This window comes from Abramis brama, assembly GCF_963993115.1.
Source record: "Abramis brama genome assembly, chromosome: 24".
NCBI classification, from domain to species: Eukaryota; Metazoa; Chordata; class Actinopteri; order Cypriniformes; family Leuciscidae; genus Abramis; species Abramis brama.
Genome location: NC_139986.1, coordinates 20,453,050 through 20,478,263, shown reverse-complemented (window position 1 = coordinate 20,478,263; position 25,214 = coordinate 20,453,050). Strand labels below are relative to the sequence as shown.

Genomic DNA, 25,214 nt, shown 5'->3' with positions numbered 1-25,214 from the left:
CAAATGGTAACACATATAGTCAGGAGGGATACAAAAGGCCAGGCGTGAAATGGCCAATCTACGATCTCAGCACAGTGAAACTTTATCTCTTTATCTCTACCAAACACGTCTTTTATTATTTTTGCTTTGTGTAAAAATATCCTCTGTCCACCAGGAGGCGACCTCAGATCAGACTCCCATCGCGCCATTTCGTTGCGGTAAAAGCCGCCAGATGGCAGTTTAGGATTGCTTCTCTCAGGAAAGGCGCGGTTCTGCTTCAGGTCTAATTTACAATATAAAAACATAAACTATTTGGTCAATTAATCGCGCCAATTATTACTGACGCGTGTCCCGGAGGACCCCTTTTAGCGGTTGAGGTGAGTTTGTACTAGTTTTGCAACAACTGAATCTGAATCTTTCCGTGGGGTGCGCGCTCACTGCGTAAATCGAGCTTGCATTAAAGATGGAGGACATGCAAGAGGGAGTGTGTGTGCGTGCGTGCGCGCGTGTGTGTGTGTGTGTATATATATGTGTGTGCGTGTAGGGGGGATGGGATGAATTCTCGAAGGACAGTGTGTGCGTGTGTGTGCATGCCCCCTGTCCTTGGTGACACTGTCTTCCCTTTCACTCATGGCTATATTATCTTAATAAGCTGAAGCGCGTGTGATTTGGTCTGTTATTATTGCAGGAACGAGTGTGACATTATGTCTTCCTGCCGCCATGAACGTCAGTCAGGCGCGCGAGACTCTCGACTGCTGTTGTTCTCTGATGCGCTCGTGCAGGTCGCTGCTAGTTTGAATGCAATGTCTGATTTGTGTACTTGCTTCTAAGTTTGTCCAGTTTCATACACTTCCCGGAGTTGTCACGAAAAAGATGCTTTATTTGTGGACTTTAAGGGATGGAGATATGTGTTGGTTAAGTAATTTGGGCCAGTAAAGATAAACAGCACAACTTTTGACCGAGACGTACATAACTAGTTCGTTGAGTAACTAATGTAAAACATCTGAGAGGAAGAATTGTGTGTAGTGCTACTTGCGTATGCTAAAACATTCACAGTTCAGTTATTGTTCTTTCTTATTCACTTTTTGTCTTAAAATATTGATGTCCAGATTTAGCTTGTAGTTAGTTCATGAAGACACTACTTCCATAGTCAGGCTAGTTGGTCACACTTTACAATAAGGTTTCATTTGTTAACATTTGTTAATGTATTACCTAACGTGAACTAACCACGAACTATACATTTGTTACTGTTTTTGTTAATCTTTTGATAACGTTAGTTATTAAAAATACAGTTGTTCATTGTTCATGTTACTTCACTTCAGTGCATTGATTTTAATAATGTAAGTTAGGCTATTAGTAAATGTTGAAAAGAACATTAACAGAGATTAATAAATTATGTAGAAGTGCGGTTCATTATTAGTTAACTAATAAAACCTTATTGTAAAGTGTTATTGGCTAGTTTGAGGACTATAGCTGGTGTTTGATTATTTATCTGAGCAATAAAATACTTACCAGGCACAATATTTTATTTATATTTATTCTGACAAAAAAAAATGGAGAGAGAGAGAGAGAAGCAATGGTTATGTTTAATTCTTGAACAACATAACATGCTCTGACCACTTTGGAAACTTAATGAGTCATTCATCTAGCTCTGTTCCATGCTTGTAAAATATAATGTAACTTTTCAAAACAGCACAGATGGTCATTTCCTCTATTTAGACTGAATGAACACTGATTGACATCACGTGAGAGCTCTTGTTTACCCATCAATTGGTTTTCTATTTATATTCCCATGAACTACTTGTGTGAACAAGTGTTGTGTTTTTGATTGTTCTGCTTTTTAAGGTGAGATGTTGTGGCAGGTGTCTGTATATTCTCTCCGTGCCACTGAGTAAGCACTGAATAAGCATTATCCAAATGTTGTTTGTGCAGTTTCTGAGTCTTGATTCAGCACTGAACCTTGATAGTTAGTGCTACACTTTGTTGCTTTTTGAGGAAATGTGGTTGCATCAAATACTATTAAGAGAAAAAGATAACATTGTTTGCATCATTTGAGTGCTGTAGAAGGATTTTGGTTAACGTGTGTGCTGTGCACATATAATAAATGTACTTCTAAATCCAACAATATCCATATAAATGCAATACATATATACAGTAAATATGTATTGCATTTATATGGATATTATTGGATTTAGAAGTACATTATGCACACAGCATATATAGCACAAGATGTCTTGTGAAGTTGGTTAACATGCAGTATTCCACAAACAAAATGTAAAATGTTGCTATATTTGTTCCCATTGTCAAGGAAAAATCAGGGACTTTTTAATTTATGTTTTCCATCTTAACAAATCATGAGATTTAAATCTGAAATGTTTAATCTGCTATCAATTACCCGTGGGCAATATTTGCTGGTTTGTGACCGAATGAATTTGTTCCTGGTTCACTAATCTGTCTGAATGATGCATTTGTGAATTAATATGATTTTGAATGAGTCCTCATGCAGATTTTTTCCAAGAGCTTTTTTTTTTTTTGGTAATATATTGGTCAAAGTGTAAGAAATCTATCATTAGTCATCATTACCCTTGTTTGCTTTGTGCTTACGTTTCTATTTACTTGTATTAATATTTGGCAGTTTTGAGGAATAGTACATTAGGATTTCTGCAAGATAAAGTTTCAAAGTTCGCCAGAAAGCTTCAATCCTTTTGATCTGAGACTGTTGTGGTGAGGGTTTCATACGATTGAAGACTGAAAAAACCCACATTGGAATAAAAGGCTTTGCAATCTTTAGTGTTCGATAAGCAATTCATCTACATACACTATATGTAGGTATACACTACAGGTGTGTACCTTCTAATTGTTGTGCTAAATGCTGAATGTTTTAGTATCTAAAAGTCCAATCAACCTCAGAGGGTTAGCTTCTTATTTGTAAAGATATTATTGGATTTAGATGTACATTAGTCTTAGCAGTGTTTCTGGTTGCACTGTTGCCAGGAACCTGATGGCTTTTTAAATACATCAAATGAAGGCTGTGGTTTGTAATTCTATACATCTTGGCGTAGACAAGGAAGACTTTGTGTTAACTGTAAAGTGCTTGATTTCCCAATAGACTAAGATTTATCCCTGGAGGATTTATTATAGACATCAAAACAAAACCTAAATCCCAGCTTCAAGTACCAGCTAACTTCAATATGAGATTTCTTTGATTGAGTTTCTTTCAAACCCATTTCTTGGCAGGCTTCAGCTCAAATGTGCTGATTTCATTATCTCTCACCTTTATAGTCTGAACTATGTGGCAGATATCCCATATTAAGGACCACAGCAATTGGTGTCCTTGGCTTTGTCCCTCTGGAGAACCACATGCAGAGAGAAAAGCTCTCCTTAGTAGAATATACAAGCATAGCTATCACCTTTCTGCTTTGGTCATTCATCTATTTGCATTATTTAGTGTTTGTCTGTATATAGGTGTGTGTTATGCTAAGATAGCACTTATTGTTTCTATATGGTTATTATACCAGTGAATATTTTAATGATTGTCATCAGCCTTGTTTTCAGAAGTGAACCATCTTGGATTAAATGATAGTCAATGTTAAACTTGTGTGACTTCACCTTTCTTTTGTAGTATCATGCCCTCTCCTGAGTGCGGGTGTTTTGAGCAATTTAGATGCGTGACATGTATTCCAGGAGGCCGTTGTTGCCATGGAAACACCCTCACTGTCGGTCATATGCTCTTATCTTGGAATTTTATTGGCTGTGTTATGAAGATCAATGAATGTTGCTTTAAGAGATGAGAACAATCGCATCACCTGTGGGATGAATGAATAGTTTAAATCACAGAAGTGGATGAAGATTCACCATGTGAATGGGCTTTAATGTTTGTACATTTATCCCTATCTGAAGGATTTCATCTCATGTATGAGGTTGAAAGGGTCTGTTCTTTAATACTTCGGTGCATATATGTATATTCATGACGAGTTTATATGCGTATTAAATATCCATCTGTTTAAATAGTAAAGTTGCTTGCACTATAAACCTGTATGGAATAATTTATGTCATAAAGAAAACATTGGTTTGACTATTTATTTTAGTATAATAAGGAGTTTGCAATGCACTTTAGAATTGAAACTCATTAAAAAAGGATAGTTCGCCAGAAACATTCTGTAATCATTTATTCACTCTTATGTCCAAACCTCTATGTCTTTCTTTCTTCTGTGGAACACAAAAGAAAGGATTTTGAGAAAGTCATGCTGGTTTGGAACAACATGAGGGTGAAAAATGAAAAAAAAATCATTTTTGAGCTAAACCTTTTAACCCTGAAACTGAGAAAAATGGATTACAATTTTCATGATTGGTTGGATATCATATTCATAATCCGTTTTCTCTGAATCTGAGCTTTGTCAAGCCAAAGATCAGTCTAAAATGCCGGATTTCATCCGCAACTAGGCCTACATTTTGTTCAGTTTATTTACCTATAACATAATTATTACTCTGCATTTATATCTCTCTCCTTTTTTTTGTATTTAGTTGCAATATGTAGCACTGTAATTTGTATAGTTTAGGTATTTTCTTACACTTTCTAATTGGCTATTAGAACTTTTTCCACATTTTCTTTGCTGATTTGGGGTTAAAGAAATTGTAGAATGGTTGTAAATACACTAGAAACTAAAAGTACTGTCGGTATCCAAAATATGTAATAAATAAACATTCAAGGGGCAGGAAATGTTTAAAACTTGAGTAACAGCTGTTCAAATTCTGTGTAATTCTGTGGGCACTGATTCTATGTAGACCCGGTTATTTTAAGTTATTTCAGTGTTAAAACTATGTAAAAATGAGCAATTTTAGAAGCATGAGTGTTAGAGGTGAAACAAATGATGTTACATTTATCTAGCTAAAGGCAGAATTCCACATTAACAAGCCACATGTAGTTACATCATTTAGAAAGTAAGTGTGTGTAATGCCAGTCGTTGCGGCCCACTCGCTTGAAAAGACCTTATTACGCTGATGTCTTAAGACAGATTTTGATCTATAAAACATTGAGTTTTCTTTCAAACCTGAGATGGAACGAGCGTGTGCAAGACAAAGCGAGAGCGAATGCTGCTTTTCTCACAGACTCTCGGGGCAATTGTAAAGCTATTTTGAGTGTTTCACAGATCATTAGAGACTGCTGTCTGACCAGCACAAATGTTTATGAGATGAACAGATGATAGGATATATAAATCCAATCTCATTTACTCTAGATAAATCTTCACTTCTAAACCAGTGCACGTATAAGATAAGATATCTTTGTGTATAGATATATAGGCTACACAAAGATGTGATCTCTAAAGGCTGAATTTGGTACTATTTTATTTTTTTTATTTTTTTTTGACAACAGAATAAATAATTGCTGTGGAAAGAGGGAAATGTGCACATAAGGTGTTCTGTTAGAAATGTGCCCTGTTTTGTGAACAAGTTTCTGTGATTGTGGTTAGGAAATGTTTGCATTCATGAATTTTGCACACACTTTAATGCAAAGCTAATTACTGTACATTTTAGCACTGAGAGTTAAACCTACAACCTTTATGTTGTGTGCACTATTATGTAGTTGAGCTACAGAAACTAATTATAATCCTCTGATTAACATGTTTTCATTTTAAAATTAATGTAAAGTGTAACTATTTTGTTACATTTTTGTAATTTGTTACTGTAACAGACCTTTGCATCCAACCCTGTTCTGAGGAGAATTTGACTTGCACCCAATCAACAATATCTTTTATTTTTGTGTTAATTAATTAGTCATGGAAAGTAAATCTGCTTATGCACCTTGTTATTGGTAATTGTGTACTGTAAGATAGTTATGCTTGTGGTTTTCTGTGGAGTGACTTAAAATGGATAATTCAACTGTCATTTCTGGTAATGTGATTGTTGTAATCTTAGAGAGGTTAAGATATGTACGTTTTAGCAGTAAGAGATGAACTTGAAAGTCATTATGTAACAAGCATAAAAAGGCTCTCTTCATCTAACAAAACCATCATTGCTAGCTAGACATCAGACTCTCAGTTTACATCAGAGGTTTATGCATGATGCAAACAGCATTCAGAATGGGCAGTTTGGTCTGATGTGAACTAAACTGAAGCATACTGAGATTCAGAGGGTATTTTCCACATTTAACCCCATTACTGATTGGGAGCCCAGAGTGATTTGAAAGAAATCTGTTGTGAACAAACATGAAAATAGCCGGTTCCCATCATCGGATGCAGAGAAAAGAATATAATTGGTCTGATTTAAAAGCATTTCACACGGCCAGTGCCAAGAATAGCCTCATTTCACTGTCATGATACAGTGCGAAGAATTTAATAGTGTGTCCCCAGACTCTAATGAATCTGTGCTTACTCTACCAGCTCGATGAGAAGCTGCAGGCCCATTAGCACATTCACTGAGCCATTGAGTTGCTTTCAGGGGTTGTTCTGTGCTATGTCATTATTTGCCACATCTACACTTCTTTTTCCAATTTGACCTCACTGTGAGAACCATTTACTCTTGTCTTGACCCCTCTGTGATCTCTTCCTTTTGTTTTGAACAGTAATGCAATGCATGTTTCATTCAGGTAAATGTTAAAATCATCGTAAAAGTAATTCTTTCCCTCAGAAGTTAATAGTATGTTTGACAAACACTTGCAATGACTCACATTCACAGGAGATGAAGTAGCCTAATAATGATTTATTTTTAACATGCAGTGTGTCGCTTCATGGGAGTAGTCATTTTAAAGTCACATGATAAGCTGAACACCTATTTAAACCCCTGCTGTTGGACACTTTCGCTGGTGGAATAAATTAAACGTTTCTGACTGGATAGAGAATTTATATCTGTAACTGAAACTTTTGCATGATCCGCATCAGTGCCATTGTGACTGCAACTGGTTGTGAAAATTAATGTCAGAGTGAGACATTATATGGGTTGGAGACTATAATGATAATAAAACTCAATGGGATTTAAACAGTTTTGAATGTTTCTGTCTTTATTTATTCAGTAGACAGGAACTGTACTTGCTACCTGGGGGTGTTTCCAAGATGGCTGCCAAGTGACTGACTTACCTTAAAAGGACGTTTGGTTGTGTGAGTTTAGGGGGGGGCTTCCTGTTTGATAATTCAGTGGCATTGGCATGTTTAGAAAAACCAAAGTCATTTTTCTGCAATTCTTTTTAGTTCTTCTAATCTCATGCTACAAAAATTCCACACTGTGACTGCCCCTTTAAATACCACAAGATTAGTTGCAGATTGGCTGCTCATAGTGGAAGTAGAGAGTAATTTCACATAAATGATCTTGTACTACCATGAGCCATTGAAGGTGTACTGCTGAATGATCCTCCATTGTATATTGCTGACATTGACATTCATATTCTAGAATTCCCAAAAGGATTCAGCTCTCTTCACTGTCAACAGCCTTCACTGCTGAGGTGTAAATTACATTTTCTTTCCTGTGCTGTACCTTAGGTACACACTATAGTTAACACTTACTGATCAGAGAGAAACAGCTTGTATGCACTTCTCCTCTACTAGAAATATTTGTGCCTGAATAACGTTATTTTAATCAGTATTTGTTTGTCTTATGTGTCTGCTCCCCGACTCTGGTGTGATTAGGTAACGGTCAGCTGTTAAACTATTTTTCTGGCGCAGACGCCCAGAGTTTAGGCCTGGACCATATTTGCTGAGATATCCAAATCTGTATGGGGGAGGGGAGCGTTACAGATGCAAAGTAAGGGGTTTTATTTTCTCCTTATGTCCACTTAGAACACCATCCGATGGCTGTTCTGTCTTGAAAAGCCTGAATCTTGTGATGAAGGGAATTCCAGCGTGCATTCCTGTTGAACGTCATCCATATGTCTGTTTCACGGTTGCATACAGCGATTCAAGCAGTTTGATTCCTCAGTATTCACAGAAACATCTATTACTACGGTGTGGAAAGTCTCCTCTGGGGGTGGGGAGCCATCTTGTGTTGGTTAAGATCAAATCATTTGTGAAGATGCATCCAAGTGCACTGTCTAAATCAGTCAGGGATGGAAATATTTGCTTTTCATATTATCTAATAACGCAGATAAAGTCTGATCTAATTTAGATCTGTGTACGTACAATCTCCACTTGATTTGAATATGTTTAGCCTTCCTGTCTGCCTCAGTTTCTGCTGTTTCCACAGCAACAGGGAAAAGTCATGCTTGGGATGCCCCCTAATGGCAGTGTTTATTTTGTCTAATGTAATGTAATGTTATATTTTTGCCTCAGGTGTAAGAGATTAAGACAAATGTCATTTTGCTGTAACAAGTGGTTATTATGATTGCGTTTTGAGTTTTTTGCATATATTTGTGATCCTGATCCTGGAGTTTAGTTTTATTGAAAAATCATGGGTGGTGCTGTCCCTAGTGGCTGTATTATGTTATTAATTTAATTTAAATGGTTTCAAATGACAATTAATTTAGCTTTATTTTTATATTTTATATAGAGATTTTTTTTAAACTTATTTTAAAATAATTTTTAAAAATATGTATTTTTATGTTTACTTTTATTAGTGTTTGTCTAATTATTTACTGAGGCATAATCTATTAATGACTAAATAAAATAGCCAGTAAGCCAAGCTGCTCAATGCTTATGTCATATTGTGCACACTTTACAGCTCAATCAGTTTTATGCTGCACATCTTACTTCTTATCATCCTGATATGATTCTGTTTGCTCTTAATTCTCAGGTTATGTGTTTTGAAGCCCTCTAGGCCTGAACTAAAGAATTGCAAACACATTCACGGCATCACTGGGTGATTCCTCTCTAGATTCCCCTAGTTTTGTCAGAAGACGCAACATGATCAACTCAGAATTTCCTGTGTTACAGTAAGTAAAACACATTAAATGGATGGGAATTGGGAACTAATATGCAGTTGCATACAAGTGTTAATAAACATTTGCAATACTCTGTGCAGGGACTCGTCAAATGACGGGCAAGGCGACACCATGAGTCTGAGCATGAGCGTAAGTGAGCTGGATGACCCCGTGGAGGGAAAAGGCAAGAAAAAGAGAGGCAGGCCTGGAAAACAAGGAGTAAGACCACCACTGCAGAGCAGACCAACTGATTGCATTCATTTGAACCCTAAATGCATTCTGTCAACCACTCTTTCTGATCTGTCTGTTTTTGCCAGGTGGCCAATAAGAAGGCCCGGAGATCTCCGGTTGATAAAGGAGGGAGGAGACCGAACGGAGTGGCCCATCAGAATGGAGAGGGGGCAGACCCCAGCACTCTGTTTGAGGTGGTCAAACAAGGCAAAAGTGCCATGCAGGTAAAACACAACAAGTGTCTTTCTATCGGTTTCTGTCTATTTGAGGTTTAATTGTACTAAATGACTGTTGTTTCTTTTTGCAATTCCAGTCTGTCATTGATGACTGGATTGAATCTTACAAGCAAGACAGAGACCTTGCACTCCTAGATCTAATCAACTTCTTCATTCAGTGTTCTGGCTGTAAAGGTAATTTTTGTATTTCACATCTCAATACAGATCCAAATGAATACCACTCCCCCCCACTATGATTGTCAAATATGACTGCAAATTAAAATGACTTTCTATTTTAATATATTTTAAAAATGTAATTTATTCCTATTATGGCAAGTCTGAATTTTCAGCATCATCATTACTCCAGTCATCAGTGTCACATGATCCTTCAGAAGTCATTCTAATATGCTGATTCGTGCTCGTGAAACATGTATTATTATTATCGATGTTGACTGACAACTGTTGTGCATGCTTAATATTTTTTTGTGGAATCCTTGATACTTTTCAGGATTTTTTTTCCGGTTACACTTTATTTTAAGGTGACATAGTTACGTTGTACTTACTCAAATAAGTACTGAGTAATATTAATTAACTACATGTTCTTACTGTAGAGTTATGTTAGGATTTGGTTTTGGGTTAGTTACTTGTAATTTTGCATAATTTACTGTTATTGCTATAGTAAGTACATGTAGTAGCGTGTAACTACGTTACCTTAGAATAAAGTGTTACCTTTCTTTTCAGTCACTTTTGATTAAATTAATGCATCCTTGCTGAATAAAAATCATAAATGACCCCAAACTTATGAACGGTTGTGTACATATCTTTTGTCTTGATATTTCACAAATATCAAACTGTACCGATATGATGTATTCATGTGAATCACAGGCACTGTAAGGATCGAGATGTTCAGGAACATGCAGAATGCTGAAATTATCAGGAAGATGACAGAGGAGTTTGATGAGGTTTGATGTTACTTTTGACTCTTTTTCTCTCTTTTTTTCTCTCCATCTGAATTCTTAAAAATGTTGTTAATACATTTCTCTGATTGTCAAATCCAGGACAGCGGCGACTACCCTCTCACAATGGCAGGACCGCAGTGGAAGAAATTCCGATATAACTTTTGCGAGTTCATCATGGTTCTGATCCGTCAGTGCCAGTACAGCATCATCTACGATGAATACATGATGGACACGGTCATTTCTCTGCTCACTGGACTCTCAGACTCACAGGTCCGAGCCTTCAGACACACCAGCACGCTGGCAGGTCAGTCCATCAACTTTGACCTTAGAATTATTCCGCATACCTCAAATGAGTTCAGTTTTGTCATGTTTCTTGTTTCCACTGCAGCAATGAAACTGATGACGGCACTGGTAAATGTTGCTCTGAACCTGAGCATCAATCAGGATAACACACAGAGACAGTATGAGGCTGAAAGGAATAAGGTTGCAGGGAAAAGAGCCAATGAGAAGCTGGAGCTGCTGCTGGAGAAGAGAAAAGAGGTGCAATTGTTTCCATTTCTTCCAAATTTTGTTCTACTATCTCATGAATTTGTTTTTCAATGTGTTTTCTTGTTCATCTTGTAGCTCCAAGAAAATCAAGATGAGATTGAGAACATGATGAACTCGATCTTCAAGGGTATTTTTGTTCACCGTTACAGGTTAGTAGCTGGTAGAAACCCATTTGTGATGGTTTGTTAGTCAAATCATAGTCTGAATGATATCGGAATCAAAGTGAATCAAATATTATTGTGACTGGAAATTCATTTGACAACATGTTTGTTTCATGTTGTGTTATCTTGCTTTCTTTCAGGGATGCCATTGCGGAGATTAGAGCTATTTGCATAGAGGAGATTGGAGTTTGGATGAAGTTATACAGTGATGCTTTTCTCAATGACAGTTACTTAAAGTATGTGGGCTGGACGCTACATGACAGAGTAAGTGTTAATAATTTTTTTTACTTATTCCCATCTCTCATAATTACCACATGCATCAAAATAGATTGGTGTTATTCTAGATTTAAATAATTGTGTAAAATGTAATCCTCTACAGCAAGGTGAAGTTCGACTCAAATGTCTAAAGGCCCTTCAGACCCTCTACACCAACAGAGAGCTTTTCCCCAAGCTTGAGCTCTTCACCAATCGATTTAAGGTAACACACGTGTGAATACTCTATTAAAATATTCAAAATGTGCCTGATTGCTGTGGTCATCAGTTTGGAAACATTATGATGTCATTTCCTTTCTCTCAGGACCGTATTGTATCTATGACGCTGGATAAAGAGTATGATGTGGCAGTAGAGGCCATACGACTTGTCACTTTGATTCTACAGTAAGTATTTTCTACGTAATCTCTATTTTTTAAGTTTCTTTGACTCTAAGGCTTTGTTAAATATATTATATTAGAATTTATTTAGAGACAATATAAGACTTAACAATTAAAATTATTTATTTATTTTAATAATATGACAGCATTAATAAACATAAAACGCTACATTTTGGTGTTGGGTACTGAAAATTTTGCCAAATGAAGGTATTTGCATAAGGAAAATATAATACTTTATATTGTAGAAGTAGTAAGAAAAGTTCTTAACATAATCTTTTCTGTGTTTCTTATAAGATCTCTCTTGTATGACTCTTTCTTCCATCTCTCATGTCTTAATCTACATCCTTAAATCTCTCTCATTCATCTTTTTTTGTCCTGTAGCGGTAGTGAGGATGCTCTGTCTAACGAAGACTGCGAGAACGTCTACCATCTAGTGTATTCGGCTCATCGGCCTGTTGCTGTGGCAGCTGGAGAGTTCCTCCACAGGAAGTGAGATGAATAAACATGTCTGTTTCAAACATGATCACAGCATGCCAAACTTCACAAATGTTTTAATCATTTGTTTGTTGTCTGGCTGCAGGTTGTTCAGCAGGCATGACCCTCAAGCTGAGGAGGCTTTGGCAAAGAGACGAGGTCGAAACAGCCCCAATGGGAACCTTATAAGAATGCTGGTGCTTTTCTTCCTTGAGAGCGAAGTGAGTTTTATATCCAGAGCTCAGCCTGTATTCACTCCTATATATTAATTTATTTGCTCATCCCTTCACTTAGAAGTTAATTTCCTTAAGGCCAATTCACACTGAACCCACAGATGGCAACAGACACTTTGTCGGGTTTTGTCGGAGCAGTGTGTGTGTGTGTGTGTGTGCCTTTTGGCCTTGTTTTTGCCTATTTAACATGTTAAATCAGTGATTGTCGGGTTGTGGAACGTCTGAGAAGCGGCGTACTGTAATCTGGTGGTTGTCTGAGTTGGTCATTGTGTGGTCGGTGCAGTGTGAATTGGCCTTTAGTTAAAAAGGGTTGTGTGCCACTCAACAGGATGCGAAATATCTAAACATTATATTATAAATTCATTTTTGATATGCCTATTTAATAAATGTAATACATTTTAGAAAGTAGTCTTTTATGGACCACAGTGAAAGAACATTAATATTTATAAAGAACATTTATTTTCACAATTCTAATTCACAACCAATTTGTTTGTCAATATTTATTATTCATTTTAAACATTTTTCAACTTATATTTATGTTTATGTTCATTTTTTAAGGTATGATAACAATGTAATGGATTTTTTTTTTTGTACTCTTTGCCAAATTAAAATCTTTTTTGATGGCCTTGTTAATTGATTTGACAGTCTTGAATTTAAAGGGATAGTTCATCCAAAAATAAAAATTCTGTCATCATTTTCTCACTTGTCATGTTTCTCATTTCTTTCTTCTGCTGAACACAAAAGAAGATATTTTGAAGAATGTCACTTGATGGGCCCCATAATATTATTATATATTTCCACATAACCAAACATTTCTAGTTTGGTTACCCACATTCTTCATAATATCTTCTTTTGTGTTCAGCAGAAGAAAGAAATTCATACAGGTTTGGAACAACTTGAGGGTGAGTAAATGATGACAGAATTTTCATTTGTGAAATGATCCCTTTAATCAAGAACATATTTGTAATCAGTTCAGAATCTTGCTTGTATATCCTACATTATTCACAATTTTCCATAATTAGACATAATAACGAATTGTTTTGCCACAAAATCTTTGTATGACTGTGAATTTCTTTGATAGCAGTTCTAAAAATCCTGTCATTCCTTTTTAAATTCAAATTCAGCTTTCTGTCGGATGTGGCCAATTCAGTTAAAAGGAAGCCATTTCTTAGTGTCTGACGTTTGCCCGACACTGGTTATTGATTTATCTAACCGTCCTCCTGTCTTCTTACGTGGCAGCTTCACGAGCATGCGGCATACCTGGTGGACAGTCTGTGGGACAGCTCGCAGGATCTGCTGAAAGACTGGGACTGCATGGTAGAGCTCCTGCTGGAGGACCCTGTACCGGGGGAAGAGGGTACAGCAACTCGCATTTTAGATTTTTTTTTGGATGAAACAAGCCTGTATCTCTGTGTTGCCCATCATTTCTTACTGATTGTGGGTTTTGTTGTAGTGTTGGGAGACCGGCATGAGAGCGCACTGATCGAGCTCATGGTCTGCACCATCAGGCAGGCAGCCGAAGCTCATCCGCCTGTGGGCAGAGGAACAGGAAAGAGGGTAAGTTATCTTGGAATCAGCCTTTACAGTTGACGCATTATAGATTCTGAGTTTAAAGACGTTCTGTTTGTCTTCTGTGTTCACTTCAGGTGCTCACTGCTAAGGAGAAGAAGACGCAGATTGACGATAAGAATCGACTCACTGAACACTTGATTGTTGCTCTTCCCATGCTACTTTCAAAGGTAAAGCACCAGTGTCCAGTAATGTCAGAGTCCAAGAGGCCTGAGAATGGCCTCACTACATAGTTTTCAAAACAACAACTCTACATGCAAATCACAACCAAATTGCACTAATTATAATTAACAAAGCTGTCTACTCTTCTGCCTTTTGGTGGGATGTGATTGCACACATTCAATTGGTGGCTTCCCTCTTTTTATTTTTGTTGTGTTGCAAAGCTGATCCAGTCACTTTTTTTCCATTGCGATTAAAATTATTTACAAAAAAAAAGAAGACTCTTATGCTTCTTGTGCTCATCAATGCTGCATTTATTTGATAAAAAATACAGTACATTAATAAATAAAAATAGCTGTTTTCTGTTTTAATATATTTTTATTATAAAGTGTAATTTATTCCTTTATACCTGTGATGGATTTTCTGAATTTTCAGTATCATTTCTCCAGTCTTCAGGGTCACATGATACTTCAGAAATCATTCTAATATGCTGATTTGGTGCTCAAGAAACATTTCTTATAATTATCAATGTTGAAAATAGTTTTTTCTGCTCAATACTTTTGTGGAAACCGTGATGCACTACCTTTTTTTTTAAAGAAATGAATACTTTTATTCACCAAGGATAGATTAAATTGATCAAAAGTGACAGTAAAGATATATAGTGTTACATATATCATGTTTTAAAAGATTTCCATTTCAAATAAAAGCTCTTCTTTTGAACTTTCTATTCATTAAAATATCCTGAAAAAAATATTATGGTTTCCACAAAAATTAAATCTGCAACAAAACAGTTTTTAACATTGTTAATAATTGTAAAAAAAAAAAAACGACTTGTACATCAGAGCTAGCTTGTTGATGAAATTGAATTGAATTGAATTGAATTGGAATTGATTGAATCTAATTACTTTGAATGTTGCTTCACATTTGTTCTTCAGTACCAGACTGATTCTGAAAAGGTGGCGAACCTCCTTCAGATCCCTCAGTTCTTTGACCTTGAGGTCTACAGTTCAGGACGAATGGAAAAGGTCTGTTGGAGTTCTAATCTAGACAGATGCATTGTGTTCCGGTTTACACTAGTGTCTAGTTGTTTTCTCAATTACCCCTGTCTCTTCCTATCTGTGTTCAGCATCTGGATGCCCTGCTGAAGCAGATCCGGGTGGTGGTGGAGAAGCACACAGAGATGGATGTTCTGGAGGCGTGTAGCAAGACTTACAGCATCTTGTGCAGTGAAGAATACACCATCATGAACCGCGTAGACATCGCTCGCAGCCAACTCATCGACGAGCTCACAGACAGATTCGCTCACTCGGTGGAAGACCTGCTGCAGGAGGTGAAAGAGCAGCTTCGTTTCAGTGCTTTTCCTCATGTATGAACATTAGTGAATGGCTTCTAAGCATTTGAAACTGAATTCTGTTTTTGCTTTTTTTTTCTAGGCCGATGAAGCTGATGACGATGACATTTATAATGTTCTTTCAACGCTAAAGAAGCTCACGGCTTTCCATAAGTAAGAGACCGATTCACGCTTATTTTGTCTTTGTTTTGGAAAGTTTGTACACAGCATTCAGGTTTGTTTTGTATGCTTTCCAGTGCACATGACCTTACAAAGTGGGACCTTTTCAAAAACTGCTATCGATTGTTGAAGATGGGGATCGAACAGGGCTCCATGCCAGAGCAGGTAAACAAACACGTTAAACCGTGAAAATGGATGGGAATCAATGGATCAGAAGTTCATAATTCAGATTTTTTTTACATGATAACATTGAATAAATTGACATATAAAACAGTCAGGGTTCCCACGCGTCCTGGAAAACCTGGAAAATGAAAGACCAATTTTCCAGTCCTGGAATACACATGGAAAATGGGAAAAAAAGTAAAATGTCCTGGAAACGTTTGGGTTGTCCTGGAAAATAATTTTCCCTCCTTGTGGATGAACGCAAACGGGTTAAACATTTTACGCATGAATGTCTGTTTTCAGCTGCCTTCAACGGGTAATATTGGGCTGGAGCGCTGGTCTGCTTTCATTTCTGCATGTAGCCAGCACAGCGGCCCACGTGACACAAACCTGCGTAGCAAGTATGCAATTTGAAATCTCAGTACGCTGGTAAAACTTGCCCCTCTAAACTACGGACATGTGAGTTCTGTGGCAAATGTGCACGTGCGGTACTCCTGTCTGACAACACGATGCAGCAGCGTAGTGAAGCAGTTTCAGCTAATCATTGTAGAAAAGCGGAGAATAACGAGTCTACCGAACCTACAACGTAACATTCCCGTCCCTCTCCGCCTGCCCTCTGCCTCAGCACCGCTCTACTCAATGGCACTGCTCTGCCTCACTGTACCCCGTTCCCCATTTGCTGCAGCTGGGCTTAAAAAGGTAAACTGTGTGTACGTGTGTGTCTTGCTATGTGGACCAACCTTTGACAGGCCACCATCATTGTTCGCAGTGGCGGTTCTAGGATTTTTCTGTAACAGGGGCCATTAAGGGGCCACATGTTACAATCAGGGGCCAAACACAGGGTACATTCAAGCTCACAAAATAATTTATTCAGTACGGTGCAAATACATTTCGGCAATCATTCCTTTTTCAAACGCTCTAATAAAAAATTATGAGCCAGTAAAGTTCTTAATGATTTTTTTCATTTATTTACTGTGCATAAAGGACACAATGCACTTCTTTCTGAATTCCACCTTTTAAGTTTCATAATCATGTCGCCGCTTATAAACAGTATTGTTAATTGTTTGGGGGTGGAATTGCATCTGTGATCGTTGTGAAGAATTCTCCGGTTGCTCTTCTCGTCGATGATTGATGGGTGGGAATCTCTAGGCACCTCACGATTCGATTCGATTACGATTCAGAGGGTAACGATTATCAATTATTAACGATTTTTTTTTTTTTTTTTTACTACTTGGTACTTTTAAAGCTAAGTATTTATGGTGACCCATGAAGAATTTACTTCCAATACTTCCTATATTAATTTTATTAATAAAACAAATGGAAGTGATTTGGCAAGTCAACTGTAACGCTACATTTGCCAGCATTTGTCCCAACATTGCAAAGAACCAACAGGAAAATAAATGTGTGCCTGTACTACTAGCAGCATACTTGTAGTAAATTAATACAAACTTCAGCATATTCTGAATCTCTAGCATTTAATAATAGACTTCTAACCAACATCCTCTTGTTATTTCCAATGAGCAATATAATCCTTCAGACAAAAAACAAACAAAAAAAAAAAAAAAACATTTTGCTGTAGCAAATTCACAAACAGTTTTCGTTCAAAAATATAGAATTATGTACCAGCAGCTCTCATATAATGCTTGTGGACTTATGTATATTCTGAATAATTAGTAACATACAAAGCCGCTCTTAATCACAACTAAATAATACAGTTATGACTTGAAATGTTTGCTGTATACCACAATCAAAAACAGCTTAATACAAAAAAAGTGAATGAACATCTGCAGAGAGCACAGTCAAAATGTAACTTTTTGTGACTGGCATTGCATATTGCAGGGCAGTATAACATACTTATAACAGATCGGTTTACAGCATATTGATACAAAATATCAGCTCTCATACAAAACATACTAAATAGGTAACAATGAAATTGCCACTTTTCCATACGTTAGCTTTTAACGAAGAGGGTGCCGTTCGGATTTGGCGCTCAGCCATCATGCGTCTGTTATGTGCGCGCCACAGACTGTCCGCGCACTGCACGTCCGCTTTAGAGTTCCGCCTTTTGCGTTCCGTCAATATTACGTTATTTGGAAAAAAATATATATTTTTTTTAGAAAATCGATTTTTGACATTTGTGAATCGATTCAGAATCATCGTCCACGTCCGCATCGCGATGCATCTAAGAATCGATTTTTTCCCCCACCCCTAGGAACGGGGGCCAATCAGGGGCCAATCAGATTTCAGCTGGGGCCAGGGCCCCTGTGGCCCCGCCTCTAGAACCGCCCCTGATTGTTCGGACATTTGTAGTTGTGAGGACATTTTGCCTGGTCCACACAATGTTTAACAAGCGATTAAACTCTACCAGTTAGGTTTAGAGGTGTGAATTAGGTTAAGGTTAGGGTTAGGCATGTGCCAGTAATGGTTAGGTTTAGGGAAAGTGTGTGGGTTAGACATAGTAAAATCAATGGAAGTCAATACAATGTCCACACAAGTATAGCAAGACAGGAGTGCGTGTGTGTGTGTGTGTGTGAGCGGACCTGCCAGCTTTTGGTAAATGTGAACCGTTACGCGTAAGGTTACTTTCACTGTGGAAACATTCGAGCCGAAGTCTGAAAAAAGAAAAATAAAGTTTTGGGAGGTGTTTTTTCTTAGCAAATCTATCAATCATGTTCAGCAGTAGCCCTTCTGAACAAGTGTGTGTGTGTGTGTGTTTGTTTTGCATACTGTCGACGCCATGTGGAGGGCAAAAAACATTTAAAGATTGTGGCCAGTACAGTACAAAATGTCTATATTTTCTTTATTAAAAGTATTGTAATCAAAAATATAGGTTTTATTGTTTTTTTTTAATAACCAATTTCTAGCCAGTGAATGGGGAAATTACTACGTGCAAAGTAATGGAGTTGCAAAAGTCTGCCAAAAGCTAGCGACTTTCTGTTAAAGAGTGTTGCTGTATGGCAGTATATCGAGTGAGAGGTTGTTCTCCCTCTCTCTGTTGAGTGACAGAGGAGCAGTGGAGAGCTGTGGGCGTGTCGTCACTCATACCTTTGCGTGAAATATATTTTTGGTTTTAGTGGAGCCGTAGGGAGCACGATGACAGCTTCGAGATAGGGACGGGTAACAGGTAGTCTTACCGGGCCACGTTCCACTAAGTATTTCATACTTGTCCGACAGCAGAAACAAAAAACATGTGAATGAGAAAAACGTTGTGAATTCAGCTCTATCAAAATACTGTGTATGTGCACAGAGCCCTAACTCTTCATGCTGTTTTTAGCTAGATACACAGACCGCAGAGAAGAGGCAGTGAGAACTGAAGACTTGCATGTTCATTTGAACACAGTTGTTTAAACGTAAATTTTGTTTTGGTGATTTATTGAACATAAAATATTTTGTGGAGAAGAGAGAAATATTGAGATGAATAAACGTTTAAGCAATCTGGTTAAATGTACAAAATATAAGGTACAACTGTAGAAAATAGCAATTCTCCAAAGCTTGGGATATATGATATATAGCCTACCGGTATTTTACCCTAGTTTGTCAGAATATTTTACTTAAGATCCATTTCATACACAACACCAGTAGGCTAAATGGATTTAGCATTTAAACACATTTAGCTTTACAAAAGGTCTATCCATTTCAGCAATATAATTGACAAAAACGGTTACAAAGATTTGATAAATCAAAATAATTTAGAGTCAAAAACACATAACTCATCAGTTTATGCATAGTATACCAGATGCGTAATGTGCCTTGGTGCGAGCAGATGCAATTAATTTAGAAGTCCGATAATAGTTAATATTTTCTAACTTTAGTGACTGATTGCGAATACAGCTTGACTGTGAGAGTTTGGACTTTTAAACTGATACCAGCAAGTAAAATAGCAGTGTATGAACTAAAGTAGAGAATAACTTCTGTTTTAGTAGTGTGGCATTGCAAGTAGAGGAAAGCAGGTGGCATTGTGAAAGACAACAATCTTTGCACAACTATAATACAGATATAACGGTATAGGTACAATATCACATCTGTTTCAAAATATATCTCGATATGATAATATCGGTATCGCCCAGCCATAGTTGTGATAACTTGACTCGCACTGTAGCAGCTGAAAAAGTCTTGAAAATGTCCTGGAAAAGTCCTGGAAAATCATTTCAAGAAAAGAGTGGGAACCCTGAACAGTGACTAAATTGCAGAGACTAATGTTCGAAAGTGTAGGGTCCGGAAGTTGAATAAGTGTTTGCTTGACAAAACTGTATTAACTTTTAAAATTTCACAAATATGGATAACAAAGAAACATGTCATTACATCACAATGTGTGATCTTGTAAAATACTTATTATGAAATAGCCCTTTGTAACCCAGTGCATTAAATTATGAATCTATATTCCCTTGTCTTGTCTCGGTCAGATCGCTGTCCAGGCTCTGAAGTGCTCTCATTACTCCGTCCTGTGGCAGCTGGTGAAAATTACTGAAGGATTTCCATCAAAGGTGCAATAGACCCCAAAAACTTTCCAAGTACATACGTCAGATTTACGTTCTCTGGGAATTATGTGACATAAAAGTTCATATGTGTTTCCTGTTGCAGGATGATCTTGTGGCATTAAGGAGAGTGGTGAAGTCTTTTCTAGCGGTTTGCCAACAGTGCCTGTCTAATGTGAACACTCCAGTCAAAGAGCAGGTGAGCAGAGTCATTTTTAGTGACCTTAACAAACTACAATTCTATTGAATTTTTGCTGGGGTTCTTTAATTACATATCTTAAATGTCATATAAATGTTTCAACATGCACTTTGAGTCATGTTGTTTGGTTTCTCTCCATAGGCCTTCATGTTGCTATGTGACCTGCTGATGATCTTCAGTCACCAATTGGTCAACGGCGGTCGAGACGCTCTGCAGCCATTGGTCTTTAATCCAGACAGCTCTCTGCAAAATGAACTGCTCAATTTTGTCCTGGATCACGTGTTTATCGACCAGGATGATGAAAATCAGAGCATGGGTGTGTGTCTGTCCCAATACACTTGGACATTATCAGAACTATCCTGAGACTAAGACAGTGAAATAATTATATTTATAGAGCACATATGTATGGCGACACTTCTGAAAGGTGATTTCAGATCAAAATCATGATACTGAAAAAACAAAGCATTATATACAGTACTGTTCAAATGTTTGGAGTCAGTACGTTTTTATTGGGGGGACCAAAAAAATATACTTTTATTCAGCAAAGATCCATTAAATTGATTGAACATTTATAATGTTATAAAAGATTTCGATTTCAAATAAATGCTGTTTCAAATAAATTTAGCTTTGTCATCACAGGAATAAATTACATTTTTAAATATATTCAAAATCTTTTGAATAGTATTGTACATGCCATACACTAAACTGCAATTCATCAAGACTTCTTAAACCGACTCGTAACTAATCATTTCAACTTCATGCTGGGCCGTTTCTTTCAGAGGGTGATGAAGAGGATGAAGCCAATAAGATCGAGGCTCTTCATAAGAGGAGGAATCTGCTGGCCGCCTTCTGCAAACTTATCATCTACGACATAGTGGACATGCCTGCTGCTGCTGACATCTTCAAACAATACATGAAGGTGTGAAAAACTGACCCATTTAAACCACATAGATCTGTATGGTTGAGAAGTGATTCAAATGACTGCTGTTCATTTTTCAGTATTACAATGACTATGGAGACATCATCAAAGAAACCTTGAGTAAGGCCAGACAGATGGACAAGATCCAGTGCGCAAAGACCCTGATCCTCAGCTTGCAGCAGGTATGGGAGATCATTATCACAGTTGGTTATGAATGTTGAATCTCTTTCTTTCCTTACATTTTCAATTTGGACACTTTTCCTGTTTGCAGCTCTTCAATGAGCTGATCCTGGACCAAGGACCCAACCTGGACCGAACGTCCTCCCATGTCAGCGGCATTAAGGAACTAGCCCGTCGCTTTGCACTCACGTTTGGGCTGGACCAGATAAAAACCAGAGAGGCCGTGGCCACACTGCACAAGTAAGAAAGTCTTCAGATCAGCTTTACACCATTTGTATATAAAGAATGAGAAGCAATTATGAGCAGGAACAGAACCACCAGGACTATGTGTTTCTTTAATGACCTTCAGTTGCATTTGGCTCAAGAGGTTTAATGCGAATATTTGCAAGAACTAATGTCTTGTAACAACCTTAGGGATGGGATTGAATTCGCCTTCAAGGTCCCGAATCCAAAAGGACCAGAGTACCCACCACCGAACCTGGCCTTCCTGGAGGTTCTCTGTGAGTTCTCCTCCAAACTCCTACGACAAGACAAAAAGACTGTGTAAGTACAGAAAACACTTTGAATATCATGTAGGTAAAGGGATAGTCCAACAAAAAATGACTATTGTTATCATTTACTCACCCTTATGTCATTTATTCTAAATTATGGAAAATAGCAATAAGAAGATATTTTGAAGAATGTTGATAACCAAATGGTTCTGGTGCCCATTGACTTCCATTGTATTTTTTGTCCATACAATGGTAGCCAATGAGAATCCAAACTCTTTAGTTACCAACATTCTTCAAAATATCTTATCATTGCTATTTTCAATCATTTAGAATCATGATAAAATCACCAAAACTGTGTCATGCGTGTCCAGACTTTTAGTATTATATCTGTTACAATGCGTTTAATTCTGATAAATGTGTTCATGCCACAGTCATTCCTACCTGGAGAAGTTTATGACGGAGTATATGATGGAGAGAAGAGAGGACGTCTGGCTGCCTCTCATCGCGTACAGGAACTCCCTGCTGACAGGAGGAGATGATGACCGGTTGTCCGTCACCACCGGCACCAGTTCAACCAGCAAAGCCAGCACGGTCCGCAGCAAAAGGGGCCGACCGGCACAGCACAAAAAGCGTCCGGATGGTAGGATAAAACCTTTAACATTTCATACAAGACAATTGAAAAAAGTAATGAAGCTCTCAAATCTTAATTAAAACAGATTGGCATCGTCTAAGATGAATCTGATTGGTCATTAATGTCTTTTTTGTTTCATTTGACAGAGGAGAGTGTTGAGGGGTCGTGGGTGATTCGTAATGACACTCTCCAGACACCAGGGGGCCTCCATACCCCACAGCTCACATCAACTGTCCTGAGAGAAAACCCCAGACAGGCAGCAGATCACATCCCAGACCAAGACTCATCGGAACCAGGCTCAGAACCAGACTACATGCACAAGTATGGAATTACAGCCTAATAAAAACAGGCAGTTGTTCAGAGCTTTGTTTTGTTTTTTTGTTTTTTTTTTTTTACGTTGAAAGATGCCTAAAGATCATCTCAGTGTTTTATGTAGTTACATTATGGAGAAACATTTTGCAGAACGCACTGTTATGTTATTTGAGCTCCTGCTGAAGCAATTCTCACATTGCTCTTGCATCATTTTGTTCCCTCACTTCCAGCCCTCAGATGCAGATGTCATGGTTGGATCAGCAGAAGATGGAGGAGGTGAACAGAAAAGAGAGAGGAGGCATGAACTACATGAAATCACGCACTGGTGGAGTGAGACAGCAGGTGTACGTACTCGCATTGACATTTCAGAAAGCTTTTGTGACCTTTCTGAGGAAAAATATGTGTGTGTGTGTGTGTATATATATATATATATATATATATATATGTGTATATATATATATATATACACATTTATAATAATAATCATTGGATTAAAGTGGATTAAAGTTTAAATGCCTAACTGTAAGATTAGTTTAAGAAATAAAAAATGCCTGATCACAAAAATAAAGTTGAGAGATTGTATTTCTCAGTTCCTTGAACTTGAGTCATTTTATTCAGGCGAGGCCTCATGGAAGATGATGCTGAGCCCATCTTCGAGGACGTGATGATGTCATCACGCGGTCAGCTAGAGGACATGAACGAGGAATTCGAGGATACCATGGTGATAGATCTGGTAAGAATTTACAGATGTGTGCAGATGTGTGCTGAGCTCCACTTTGAGTTCTTAAGTGTATTTGTAATGTTTCTGGTAATGGGCAAAACAACGTTTCATATTACAACATCTGGTTATCTGTTAGATTAGATCTTTGGGGTCATTTTTGCTCTCTTGTTCGTTCTACATTTTAGCCGGCGTCGAGAAACCGCAGAGAAAGAGCTGAACTCAGACCGGACTTTTTTGACTCTACGGCCATAATGGAAGATGATTCTGTAAGTGTACCTCAGATATTGATATGTAAATTAGATATAGGTGTAACAATGTAACTTGTTTTGTATGATAACTAAATTAGGCATGTCAGAGTGGCATTTTAAACGGGTTTTAACTTTTTTTATTATTATTTTTTTTTATTCAGCTTAGTGCTGTTGAGAAGAACGTACTAATTGATTTATCTTGTTGACTACTTTCTCTAACAGGGATTCGGAATGCAGATGTTTTGAGAAAGATTTCAGCCTCTATGGGTGATCACAACCAGCAACCAACAAGAATCACATCTTAAGCGTTTATATTGTTTTTTTAATAGCAGTTTCACACAACTGTACGCAAGCGTGTGAGCTTCCTCTCTTAGTTTTGTGGTTGGCCATAATCCCATTGTGAGCCTTTCCTGTCAGTCAGCATTTCCTCAGTTCATAAGGACCAAGCGAGCCTGTAAAAGCTGTTATCTGCTGGTCGTACAATGGCGTGATTTCAGCAACATCTCAGCTGTATCAGTTCCTATTTTTCATATCATCCATTGATTTCTTAGAGCAAATGTGGTTTAATCAGACGTTGTTCGGACAGACGTTTTGTTACTCCACTGCTTTCTAGCTATTTTAAGACTATCGCCTGTTCATGTTCTGGTTTTGTTCAGGGTGAAATTTAGACAGGAACATGTTAAGGTCGTGATCATTTTCTTTTCAAGTCTGTCCAGAAGTATTATTGGCCTTAAAAATGTATTATTGCTTGAATTTGGTGTTAGATTACTTGATTTACCAGATTCATAATAGAAAAGCCCACGTTTCTTTTAAAATTAAAAAGGTTCAAATATATGAGGATATTTGAGGAGGAAGTACACCGAAGTATTCATTACTTCAGACACTGGTAATGTGTTTTATACAAACCTTTTGTTGAAGAACTTGTTTCTTCCATGTTTACCTCCTCTGTTTAGAGTCTGCTCAGTGATTTACCTTTTTTACTGTGCGTTTGTGGAAACATTGTAGCTTTCACACAATACTGTATTGCTGTGAACATTTATTGATCGTTTATTGGGCTTTTAGGTCCATCTGAATATCCACAGAGCAGGTTTTGATAAGACCTGTGTGGTATTGATGAGTGATGTCAGAACCCTTGTTTAGACCGGTGCTTTTAGATACAGACTCCGATCAAACAGTGGTATTGTCATTTATTTTAACCTTTTCACTGTTAAAACTTTGCTTTTTTTAAAAAAAAAAACATGTTTAAATAAAAGTATTTAAAAGTAGTCAAGTGCTTTCAAAAATTTTTTGTGAAACCTACCGAATTCTTTTCTAATACACATTCATTGTTTGTACATACAA

General features: G+C 37.4%; 1 protein-coding gene across 1 annotated transcript; it reads left to right on the top strand.

Moving 5' to 3' along the window:
- Nucleotides 1–186: 186 nt before the first annotated feature.
- On the top strand, nucleotides 187–25,138 carry stag1b (STAG1 cohesin complex component b). The gene is made up of 34 exons (XM_084102379.1): nucleotides 187–356; nucleotides 8,698–8,836; nucleotides 8,926–9,043; nucleotides 9,142–9,279; nucleotides 9,369–9,465; nucleotides 10,156–10,232; nucleotides 10,329–10,533; nucleotides 10,618–10,769; nucleotides 10,854–10,927; nucleotides 11,080–11,203; nucleotides 11,319–11,417; nucleotides 11,517–11,596; nucleotides 11,972–12,079; nucleotides 12,171–12,285; nucleotides 13,537–13,654; nucleotides 13,751–13,854; nucleotides 13,944–14,036; nucleotides 14,961–15,050; nucleotides 15,152–15,355; nucleotides 15,459–15,529; nucleotides 15,613–15,700; nucleotides 20,101–20,181; nucleotides 20,279–20,371; nucleotides 20,513–20,687; nucleotides 21,151–21,290; nucleotides 21,371–21,472; nucleotides 21,562–21,710; nucleotides 21,885–22,013; nucleotides 22,393–22,601; nucleotides 22,739–22,913; nucleotides 23,135–23,248; nucleotides 23,523–23,637; nucleotides 23,811–23,891; nucleotides 24,096–25,138. The coding sequence occupies exons 2-34, from the start codon at nucleotides 8,808–8,810 to the stop codon at nucleotides 24,117–24,119; spliced, it is 3,771 nt and encodes a 1,256-aa protein (XP_083958505.1). The 5' UTR covers nucleotides 187–356; nucleotides 8,698–8,807; the 3' UTR covers nucleotides 24,120–25,138.
- Nucleotides 25,139–25,214: the final 76 nt, after the last annotated feature.